Source organism: Sinocyclocheilus anshuiensis, unplaced genomic scaffold (assembly GCF_001515605.1).
Source record: "Sinocyclocheilus anshuiensis isolate Anshui unplaced genomic scaffold, SAMN03320099.WGS_v1.1 scaffold522, whole genome shotgun sequence".
NCBI lineage: Eukaryota > Metazoa > Chordata > Actinopteri > Cypriniformes > Cyprinidae > Sinocyclocheilus > Sinocyclocheilus anshuiensis.
This window is the reverse complement of record NW_015544185.1, coordinates 1,571,365-1,583,635: the sequence shown is the minus strand read 5'-3', so window position 1 is coordinate 1,583,635 and position 12,271 is coordinate 1,571,365. Positions and strand designations below refer to the sequence as shown.

General features: G+C 33.7%; 1 protein-coding gene across 1 annotated transcript in view; it reads right to left on the bottom strand.

The window, feature by feature from the left end:
• Nucleotides 1-5,326, bottom strand: part of LOC107696473 (matrix metalloproteinase-24-like) — a 43,308-nt gene extending 37,982 nt beyond the window's left edge. Inside the window, exon 1 of the mRNA XM_016496817.1 lies at nt 4,992-5,326. Coding sequence (XP_016352303.1) covers nt 4,992-5,117 — 126 coding nt within the window. The 5' untranslated portion in view covers nt 5,118-5,326. The remainder of the gene's footprint in view (nt 1-4,991) is intronic.
• Between the last annotated feature and the right edge of the window lie 6,945 nt (nt 5,327-12,271).

Here is a 12,271-nt window from a genome sequence, read left to right as displayed (position 1 = left end):
ATCACTTATATGATATATATATATATATATATATATATATATATATATAATTTTAATTATTTAAATATGTATATCTAATATTAACAGATAAAACCTTATTGTAAAGTGTTACCTATTATATAGAAATTATTTTTTTCTAATTGTTATATTGTTGTTGTTGTTTCCTAATTATATATATATATTGTTGTTGTGTTCTTACAATAATATGAAAAACATTAATAATTACTTTTAGGACATCTGACACATAGATCTTCATTAAATGAGATCTTCATTAAATCTCCTGAGCTCTGCAAGACCAGACTCCAAGCCACAACATTTTCCTCTCAAACATCTTTATAAATGATTTATTGAAACAAAATGACAATAAAGCTACCCAGCATGTTTCACAAAAGGTCTAGACCAGCACTGCACAAAACAGCTTCAAAACTGGAAAATGAAGCTTTTCTAAAATCGGAATGAATTTCCTTACGATGCTCCCAGAGTCCCTACTGTACAGTAAATGTGTGCAGTTCCTTACAGGAAGCAACCGCTGAGCATTTATATTCAAATCCAACAAACTGGTGGGGCTTAACTGCTCCTGTGGCTAAAATTAAACTGTCAGATGGAGACAGCAATCTAAACTCGCCTCAGACTCTGTGACATGAAGGTGAAGAGGTTTCGTATCTCCACACGGCTAGACACAGAATAGAGAAATCAATTGATAGTCCAGGAACGGAACTAAATCAGACTGGAAATCCTGCATGACTGTATAAAGAGCCAAACCACCAAATGACCAAAAAGCTCTAGGCTACTATGCCTTATATTAAGCTGTATTAAGTAATGAAAAAAACTAAGAAACAAAGCAAATGGTAGAATGGGTGTGTCCTTGAATCTCAAAATTGCTTAGGTTTTGTTTTTTTAAGCCTTTTTGATTAGATTAGACACTGGGATTCCTCTAATGTGCAGACAAAGTAGTTCAATATCACAGGCTGACAGCATCTACAAACTAGATGTTGATATTTTTTCTTTTGAAAATGCAAGTGGTGTTTTCCTAAAAAAAGATTATTATATGCAAGTGCTATGTTTTTCTGGCAATAAAACAAGTCTGATCGCTAAGGAAAAAGTAATAGCAAAGTTCAACATTTAACGTTATTGTCAATATGAGGAATATTGTCAATATGATGCATGATGCATGCATTGCCTTCTCTTTGCCCTGTGAACTCTGTCCTATGCAGATACAGCTGTCATCCATTAAAACAGGTGTCAAATAGAGACGGACACTAAGGACATCACTGTCAGTGCAAGTCATTCGCATCTTGTCAAACTGCATTTATATAAGAGAACTGACATAATAAAGCAGCATCCAAATAACAGCGTTTTAAGACTAGATACAAGCCAACTCAAAGTGTAAAGGTCTTTGTTTAAAGTTAACATGAAAAAGCATTTGCAAGTCATTTTACTGCCATATGCGACACAGGATATTTAACAATAAAATTAAAATCAACAAATGCTGACTTGTTGATGTTTGAAGAAACAGTGTTATTTCAGTATCATTCAGTTACTATTACATTTTTAACTTTTATTTATTTATTTTAATTTTTTTACATTTTAAAGTTTTCGAATTTCTGATGTGATTGTCATTTTTATGCATTTTTTTTTTTATTATATAATTTTTAGCTATTTTATATAATTTTATATAGTTTCGTTATTTTAGAGTAATTTTTGTTATTTTAGTACATAAAAATGAGAAATGTTTCCTATGCAACTGGCAAAGGTTTTTTTTATATTTTATTTGATTTCAGTTAATGTTTATTTAATTTCGAGCAACAAAATTGGTTTTATGGTTTTAGTTCCAGTTAACTATAATAACCCTGATAAGGAAAACTTTTTTATTATTAAAATAAAGCGGAAATGAAACAAAATATAAATATTAGATGAAAAACTCAAACTTAAAAAAAAATAAAAAACTTAAATGAAAAGTAGAAATGTTACTTTGATGAATAACTGAAATAAAATAGGTACTAAAAAAGAAAATAAAAAAGAAATTAAAGCTAAATAGAAATGTTTAAAACAATAATGTAAATGACAAGCACATAGCAAAATTACTATAACTTAAACTAAAATTTAATTCATAAAAATAAATGCTAATTAAAAATATTATATATAAATCTGAATATAAGATTGTCTTTTTAGAGCTGCTTTACAGCAGAATTGAATTTTGTTTGCATCACTGAATCACTATTTTCTTGTTTATCACTGTAAAGCTGCTTTGAAACAATGTATAAAGCACAATATAAATAAAGGTAAAAAATTTTTTTTAATAATACTGCAATAACACATGCATGAAAATACTAAACTGCAATACTTATTAAATATTATAAAGTATATTAATTTTTCCTTTTGCATGGACACTACAGTACTCAAAGCATAAGTCAGGTCTAAGGCAACAAACCAAACTAGTATTGACAGCAGCCTACTCACTGCATGACTCGCTTGGTAGTGAGTCGAAAAACAACAAGACTGAAATAAGAGTACAAGACTTACTATATTATATCATCCTCAGCAACTGCCATGACCATTATCATTTCCCTCAACAGCAGCTCCACCCGGTTCTTTGTCATGCTCCAGCAAAGGAACAGACGCTTTTTTACAGTTGGCCAGAACTATATATGACTAGTACTACAAACTGCATTTTTACTGCTGGTAATTGTTCGCACAACTCAATTAAACTGCCCAATCCACATACAAATCAATGCTGCTGTGATGACTGAACTATTTAGTCTTGTGATGCAGAATGTAGCCTGAGATAGGAAGATATAATCTATATGTAATATGGTCTAATCTGATATCAGAGTCTTAAAAGATTAAAGGGGAAATAATGATCTTTAAAAAAGCATCATATGACCCCTTTAATATCTGAAAACAGAATGAGCAGTTAACTGGATCATCACGATCGTATTATCTCATATTGATGGGATACTGACACTGAAACCTCTTTTCCCACCATTTTCCAAATCTAACAGGAACCTTCACCTAAATATCAGTTTATTTGTCTATGCACATCAGGCACTATCACAAATCTTATGATTGCAATTTACAAATTAGGTCATGAAGCCGAATAATGCGTGTAGCCTGATTATCATGCGCAAAGAAAATTTGATCACACTGTTTTTTAGGTAATTAATCAATTTAGAATGATATTGTGCTTAAACTGTGTAAATATACCCATAACAATTAGGTGCATATTATGTGCAGTCATACTAAAGCTCCTGCTGTAAGTCACTCACGTGAATGAAACAAAGAAACGGAGGGTTAAAACACTCCAGGCATGGGAACAGAACGTGGACTGGAAGAACAATATCTTATAAATCTTTAATGTTGTCATTTTTGTCATTAAAAACTAAAAGATAGGCTTAAATTATAATGCATTTGTCTCTTTAATACATCATTATTCTGTCATGCATGATGACTTTCAAGTCTTAAATCGGTTACAATACAACAGTGACAAGCTGCATATCACATTTGTGAACCTTGTATAACCTATTTATCTAATTTATCCACTTTACTTACATAATAGCCTTAGCAAAATCAACCTCTCGTCAAGCAATCCGCACCATAAAGAGATGCTTCATCTTTAAAAATTGTGACAGACATAACGGTAAGATCTCTATTCACCAAGTAATCTACAACAAAGCTGAATCCAACAGCTCTGGCTCGCTACTCAAAAGCATCCCTGCCTTTCCCATCAATTATGGAGGAACCTATATTTGGAACACACACGAAAACAGTAGATGCACATCAAAACAAAAGCATTACATGGCTATAAATGCAGCCTCTATATGTAACAGAATCATTCAAAGCAGCTCTTGTGTCCTTAAGGAAAATGATTGCGCTATCTTAACTGAAGGTCTTTGTCCTATCTTTGCTCAATAAGATGCAGGTCTCTTGAACAGGATCAGTTCAGTTCTCACATTGCACTAAGCATAAAGGCTTAAACGTGTTGCCCTCAACTAAGACAAAAGATATATAGGGTATAATAAGGGAATGCATGTGCAAGTGAGTGGCGCAATGAAATTATCCAATTACTGGCAACCTGATAATGGCTTCAGTGTGCTCTATTTCCAGGAAGAGCTAACATAAAACACTTAATGTCTGTCTGGGGCCGAATATAAGGCAAAACGGAGCTGAGAGAAATATAAGAATTCATTCACATGTGGATTGTTTGGATGCATTGCTGCACTACATGTATTCACAAATGCATTTAAAAGATCATAAATAATAAGTATCAAAATTAGTACTATTTTCAAACATGGTAAATGTGTCGTGATGTGGATGGTTTGGGTGTATTGTTTTTGTTGCAAATGTGCTTTACCTGTAATGTCACACACACACACACACACACACACACACACACACACACACATATATATATATATATATATATATACTGTATATATAACAATGTTACTATTTTCATATATGGTAAATTTATTCACATCTGGTTGCATTGTTTTTGTTGCATTTTTAAACTACCTATAATGCCACAAAAATAACAAATTATAATAATTAATAAAACAAAATTAGTGCTACTGTTTTCGAATATTTAGATGCTACTATTAGGTGTGTTTGGTTTGGCTGCATTGTTATTGTTTACGTGTAGTGTCATGTTATTTACGATGTTAGTAATTTGTACGAATTTTAAAATATCAAGTATATTTATTTAATGGTGATCATTAGCTATTATTTAACACGATTATAAAATAAATGTATATACAAAAATGTCATTGCTTGCTAATATGACTTACTTATGCATCCCTAAATCATTATTTATTTAGTGTGTTTGACCCACTTCAGCTAATAAACCCATTTGAACATAATTCATAGTAATGGTCATCTGCTAACCAAACGCTGTGCGCTATAACGCGTCCGTATGGTGATGCTCAAAGGAACAGGTCGCTTGCACGCGCAGCCAGCGGAGGTGAGGATGGTGGACATCATCTCTCTCCACGTACCTCAACAATGAAGGTCCTCTCTTCTCCACAAACAGACACGACCCAGAAGAGAATGTGGAAATAGCATGTTTTCCAACAGAACCCCGGGAGTCCCGTCTTTCTCCCCCTGGCTCCCACCCCCGCCATGACTGTCCCCAAATTCCCCCCACTGTCCGTCGTTGATTTCCAGGCTTGTTTCTTGTGTTTGGTCTTTATTATTAAAAAAAAAAACGACGAGCGCCCTATATTCCTGATGGTGCTGTGAGCGTTCCTTCTCAGTCGAGCGTTAAATTCGCAAAGCCATTTTGTGTTGCGTCTTCTTGAGGTGCTGCGTTCAAATGATGCTGCGCCGCTGAAGCGCTCGAGCGAATGCAGCATCGTCAGCGCGCACAGACCCACGCTGAAGTCCGACTCTTTGAGCGAATCGGTTCATTTGAATCGTTCGTTTCAAAGGACCGTTTGTTAAACAAATCGGCAAATACTTTCATCCATCATCCCCCTAAAAAAAGGAACGATAAAAAAAATCCGGTTACGATTCCACTTGACGACTGTTTTGCCACTTTTGAGGAATGTTTAGAGAGAAAAGGGTTATTTTTGCATTTACGCCCTCAATCAAATAGGGAAAATGTTCTGATTTCTATAAAACAGATATGATAAATAAATTCAAAATTTAGCAACAAGGGTTTACTCAGACATTTTAGGCGGCATAAATGCAAAATAATGATACCTATGTGGTGGTGTCGTATTTCATTCATTCATTTTATGAAATAGGCTATACCACTAATTAATCGTTGTCATAAGCTATTAAGCGATCAGTAACTGCTGATTTAAGTCTCAAGACAATTATGTCACAGTCACACAATAACAGTCATTCAGAATCGGACACAAAGTAGGCTAACTGATTCAGTACTGAGTTTAGATTACTTCAGTAACCACTCTTAAGTCATATGATTCAGTTCAGTTCATCAAGTTATTCGCTCGGGATTCAAACTACATTGTGTGGCGATGTATGTTTTGATTCACTAAAAAGAGCCGGAGAGTCACTTGTTTGGGAATCGAACCACATTGCGCTTCCTGTTTTTGATTCAATATTAGAATGTGGATCTTGTGGTGTTGTTGCTTTGTGCTAATCTTGACTGTTTGTGTCACTTAAGTAAAGTACTGTTTCTTTAAGCTTGTTTCTTAAAAATACAGAAAAAAGTAAAATTTACTTAGCTTTTGTACTCCGATATTTCACGTAAATTTCATTTTATTTCAGTTAAGTAAATCCACTATAACTATAATACTTTAAGTAAAATTAAATATGTGAATAAGTGTTCAAAATAAGTTTACACAAAAGTATTTATCTTAATTTTAGACACACATCTTTAGTGGTTGAATAAAATAACCAATAACTGTTTAAAACTGAGTCCGTGAATCACTTTTGAATGATTCTTTTAAAGTAATAGATTCAAATGACCACATACTACTGTACCAAAATGTATAAATACTTTTATTTACATATAAATACGTGCACAAGCACCTGGCATTCATGTTAACATTCCAAAAAAAAAAAAAGTATTTAAAGGAGACATATTATGCCCCTTTTTACAATATGTAATATAAGTCTCTGGTGTCCCCAGAATGTGTCTGTGAAGTTTCAGCTCAAAATACTCCACAGGTCATTTATAATATCATTTTGAAAATACCTATTTTGAGTGGAAGCAGAAACACGCTGTTTTCTGGACCTGTCTCTTTAAATGCAAATGAGCTGCTGCTCCCCGCCCCCTTTTCCAGAATAGAGCTGGGCCACTACAGCTTGGCAGTGTTGCCAATTTAGCTACTTTGTAGCTAGATTTGGCGACTTCCCTGCCCCTTTTGAGACTTTTTTCTGAAGATAAACAGCAGGGAAATAAATCGCATGTGTATATTAGATCTGTGTGGCATCAGCAATATACAGTAAATAAATCAATAAATCCACTGCTCTCTTGTCTCCTCTGAGGCTGGGACTCTAAATAGTGTTCGGTGCTCGTCTTTGCAGCCAAAGACAGAACAGTTAGCATGTTTTGCTCAAACTTTCGCCACGGCATTAGGGCTGGTACACCGTTGTCACTTGCGAAATCAAATGAAGGTGCCGTGGGTGTAAACTTACAGATTAAGGGGCGGTAATATTATAATGAGATGCCTTTGCCACGTCACCAAGGGAGCGAAATCTGACGCGCTCGTTTTCTCAGACGCTTGCAGAAAAAGGCTTACCAAAACAAAGTTACTGGGTTAATCTTTTTCACGTTTCCTTGGTTGGTAGATGCACCGGGGACCTGATTATAGCACTTAAAACCTGGAAAAGTCAGATTTTCATGATATGTCACCTTTAAGGTTTCATTGCGTTAGAGCTACTTTAGCTACTTCAAATATCATAACCTTTGTGTTCTTATTTAGTTTTGCAAAGGTCAAATTGAGGCATATGATGCAAATCTAATGAAATGCTATTAAACCCACTATCGTCATGGTCATTTTTATGTACACATTCATCTCTTGAGATGAAAATTATTATTTGTAATATGCTCGACCGCAGATGTTGAGTTCCAAATCATCAAAGTGTTATTCAGGGTGTTTAATATGAAAGGTGATTCAGAAACCTTGATTACCTGATGCAGTGATGTACTGAATTATGTTCATCCAAATGACCATCTCAAAGCCTGCTGGGGGTTCAGGGATCACAGCAGTTTTGAGTCCTTTTGAGGGAAGGGTCACAGTCGTGAGGAATGGGAAGCCAGAGAGACAGGTTTTGCGGCTGGCCCACAAGGCTCCGTATCTGGGTCACAGCGTGCAGAACCTCCTTCAACCCTGGAGATGCTCCTCTCTGTGCTGTGACAGTCATGGGATGGAAGCCAGAGCATCCAAGATGAGCAGCAGGGGAGGCTTGATTTCTAACAGTCTCTCCATCTGGAGCTGTGTGAAAGCAGACACACACTTTAATGTGAGGTGTGTGTAGTTATTTTGTCTTTAAAGCTCAAAGCCTTAAAATAATATATATTTTTTTCTATGCTTCAATTCGTCCAGTAACTCGACAGATGCAGTTCTGCTCGACTGCATTCGTGCCTCAACATGCTGTGCTATCTTTCTCATTTGTTTGTACAAATGCTTTCAGATCAGACAGTGCATATCTTTATCCTCTTCTTCCAGTATAAACACACAAATATATATGCGCAGTATGTTTAAATTTTTTGGGATATCAGTGTTATTTTAATATAATTGATATAGTAATATTTTTGTTAATATTTTGAAGTATATTACATTTTTATTTTATTTATTTATTTTTTTAAATTTTATAATTTTAGTAAGTTTTCCATTTATTTAGTTGTAGTCATTTTTATACTTAACTTTAGTAACTAAACGAAAATGAGAAATATTGCCTTGGCAAAATTGATATACTAATATTTTTGTTAATACTGTGAATAAGATTTTTTTAAATATATTTTTTCTTTTTTAATTGTAATTTTTTATACTGTATGTCTTTATAATTTTTTATTAAGTTTTAGTTTTTTAGTTTTAGTTATTTTAGCACTTAAATATGAAAAAATTATATTATGATATGTTATGTTATGTTATGCAGATTTATTGTGGTAAACAAGAATATAGTGATTTAGTGATGATATTACATGATGCAGTGACATTATTGTATTGTATTATGTTTGGCTTCTAAGATACAGTATTTGTTCATAATGTATCAAGATAGTAAAGCCAAAAATATCAGTATTTCAACATGAAATGAAATCTGTTATTCAAAAATAAGAAAATTAATGTCAATATTTGCTGATGTTGTGATTAATCTATTGCACACACGTTATTCAGATATTTGTATTTACTATAATATAATCAGTATTTGTTTACTATAATATTATATAAATAAATAATTTGTTTTGAATTAGCATTTATTTTTATATTTCCAATTTTCATTTTATTTTATATTTCCTATTTTTTTTAGCAATTTTAACTAAAATTTTAATAATTTAATTGTGATTTTATAATTTTTATAATTTTATTTTATTACTATTAGTTTAGTCATTTTTTATTTATAGTTTTGTTTCAGCTTTATTTTTAATTTGATTATTAATAGTTTTAGCTTTAATTCTAGTTAACTAACAAAATGAACAACTTAAGTGATGATGCATTTAATGGACACAATGCTTTTTAAAATGCAAAGCTTTCTGCAACAAAAGCATTATTAGCATCCCTCACTGGCATGCCTTTCTTGATACTGAAGCATTCAGAAATAAACAAAAGGTTGGGGCTGGTATCACTGCTGACATTTAAGAAAGGTCACCATTATGCTGAAAGGGCAGTTAAACTTATAACGTAGATTCAGAAGCAGACATGAAAGCATAAAACAAAAAGAATCAACTAGAGGGGACTCAGAAATGTGTGTTACCTTTTTATATAACCGTGTCAATGAAAACGCTACCACTCATCACATATTCCAGCCCAGTGGCATGTGTATGTAATGAGAGGCATGACTCAACACGCCAAATGGGTTCAATCAACTGATTCAGGACCCCTGCGTCCAGATGCACTTCAAACACTTAACAATGTTTGTGCGATGACGAACCTGGCCTTGGTTGAGCAGTTAACCACATTTCGTGTGTATATTGGTGAGTCATCTTTGGTCTGGGAGACATTAAGCTGATTTCATGTTCCAAAACATTCAGAGTGAAAACTAATCAAGCCCATCTTCTCTTCCTGTTTTGCTTTTGGCCCTTAAAGGTCATTGGGAGCTACAAAGCTGTCCATCATCAGCAGATCTGTCAGTCTTATGATGGTTATTGTTCAGCAGATAAATCAAAGGTTGCTTGCAATCCAGCATTGAACGAAGAAAATCTACAGTACACTCCCTTGGCAATGCTGAAAGCTGTAGTTTGAGAACTGGGCCGCTAAGTTGTCTCAAGACTGCTGGTGTGCACATATGCTAAAATCCGACCTAATCCTGCTTTACAACTGGGCCTTTCTACAGGAAACTACGCCATCAACAGCTTCAGAGGAGCTCTGGGAAAACTAACTTTATCCACTGATCCCATATGTTCCCATAAGAGTATGTATATTTCTGGGAAATATGGAGGTGAATCAGTCTAAAATTTCATATCCTCTTGGCTTTTAATCAACATTTTAAATGTTGGTTTAACTTGATTACATTAAATAATGCATTAGGCATTATTAACTTACAATGAACAACGTTTTCCCCTGCAGCATTTATTAATCTAGGTTAATGGAAACGTATAAATATGCTATTGTTTATTGTTGAATGCTAAAATTAATAAAAAAAAAAAATTTGGGGTCGGTAAGATTTTCTGAAAGAAGTCTCTTTTGCTCACCAAGGCTGCCTTTATTTTAGACAGTAAACCGTAAAAATCTTAGTATTGTGAAGTATTTGAAATATCACATTTTAAAATAACTGTTTTCTATTTGAATATATTTTAAAATGTAATTTATTCCTGTGATCAAAGCTGAATCTCCAGCATCATTACTCCAGTCTTCAGTGTCACATGATCCTTCAGAAATCATTTTAATATGAAGATTTTCTGCTCAAGAAAAATGTCTTATTATTATCAATGTTGAAAACAGTTGTGCTGCTAACTATTTTTATGGAAAAATAATTTAGTTTGACACTCAAATTAAGCTGTTGATTTGTTGCATTGATTTGTAAAATTCCTTAAAGGGATAGTCCATCCAAAAATGAAAACTCTGTCATGATTTACTCGCCCTTGTAAAACATTTTCTGGTCCCCATTGACTTCCATAGTATTTTTTTCCATAGTAGTACTCAATGGCTACCAGCAACTCTTTGGTTACCCACGTTCTTCAAAATATCTGCTTTTGTAGAAAGAAACTCCTACATGTTTGGAACAACTTGAGGGTGAGTAAATGATGACAGAAGTTTCATTTTTGGTGAACTTTCCCTTTAAACAGTGTTTCACAAACCTCAGTTCCATCGTTTCACGGATGCAATTCAATGCTTTCACCACCAGGGGTCCGTGTAACCCGCTGCACTGCTGTTCTGAGTGAAGGATGCGTGCAATCGCAGCGATATCAAATGTGGGTTAAATACATTCAAATATAGCTTTTGTATAGACCAGTTCTAAGCATTACATTTAAAAAATCGGATTATAAAGTGACACATTTTTATGGACTACTTCAAGACATTTTTCTTTGAAGAAACAGCAGTTGTTAGCTACTTTAAGGAGACGTACGATGTAAGATAATGTAGACGGGACGATTCAGTCATATTAAATCATATTTTTGATGTAAATGCTGATTGTTTCATATTGCTAAATAAGCCCTGACAAGATGTTCAGGAATCAGGACAAAATCATTCACTTTCCATAAGGCAACAGAGCCACCTCTGTTCATTATAAATTATAAATGTCATAGCATAACCTACATAATAGAGTCTCGTAAGTGGAAACAATTTAGAATTTGATGGCATCTCAAGCACCAAGTTAGTCTATAACGTGTTTCTCAGTCTGGATGTCATAGATTCAGCTCAACAAACGCTGACTGTGACAAATAGGTTTAAGACATGCCAGAGCAGCACAGTCAGTTTGAGCCCCACCTCGTCCTCGACAGAGTTTGCAGTAGGGATGGGCGTATCGATCCAAAGTATGGATATATCGAGAGTATCGAAAGTATCGATACTCAAACAAAAAATATCGATACTAAGGTGTGTTTTATTTACCAGTGATTTTGTTAATAAAAAAAAAAAAAAATAATAATAATAATGTGTACAATATGCATTGAATTGGACGAATAACCTTTGTTAGCGAGTAATTGTGTAGGATAGAACTATTTTCCTGCTCATCTGAACACGCAGATGTTGCAAGACAGAACTAATTAATCACAGAGAGCGTTCACTCACTTCTGACAGTACATTCAAACGGGGCTGCGTTTCCCAAAAGTATCATAAGAAAGCATTAAAGCTTTTGGGAACGGCAGCCCTGAACAATGCTTATCAGAGGAAAGAGAGGAAAAAAAACATATGTGTTTGAGTTATTTCACAATCAACAAACTGAAATTGTAGCCTACATAATTTGTGCAATTACAGTTATTTAAATTGAACGATGAAAGATAATATTGATCATGTTCTATTCTGTAATGTTAATAGAAATCATACACTGTCAGAATAAAAATGTTGCATATACATACATATATATATACATATATACATATATATACACATATGTATATATATACACACATATATGCATATATATATACATATATACATACATATATACATACATATACATATATACATATATACATACATAT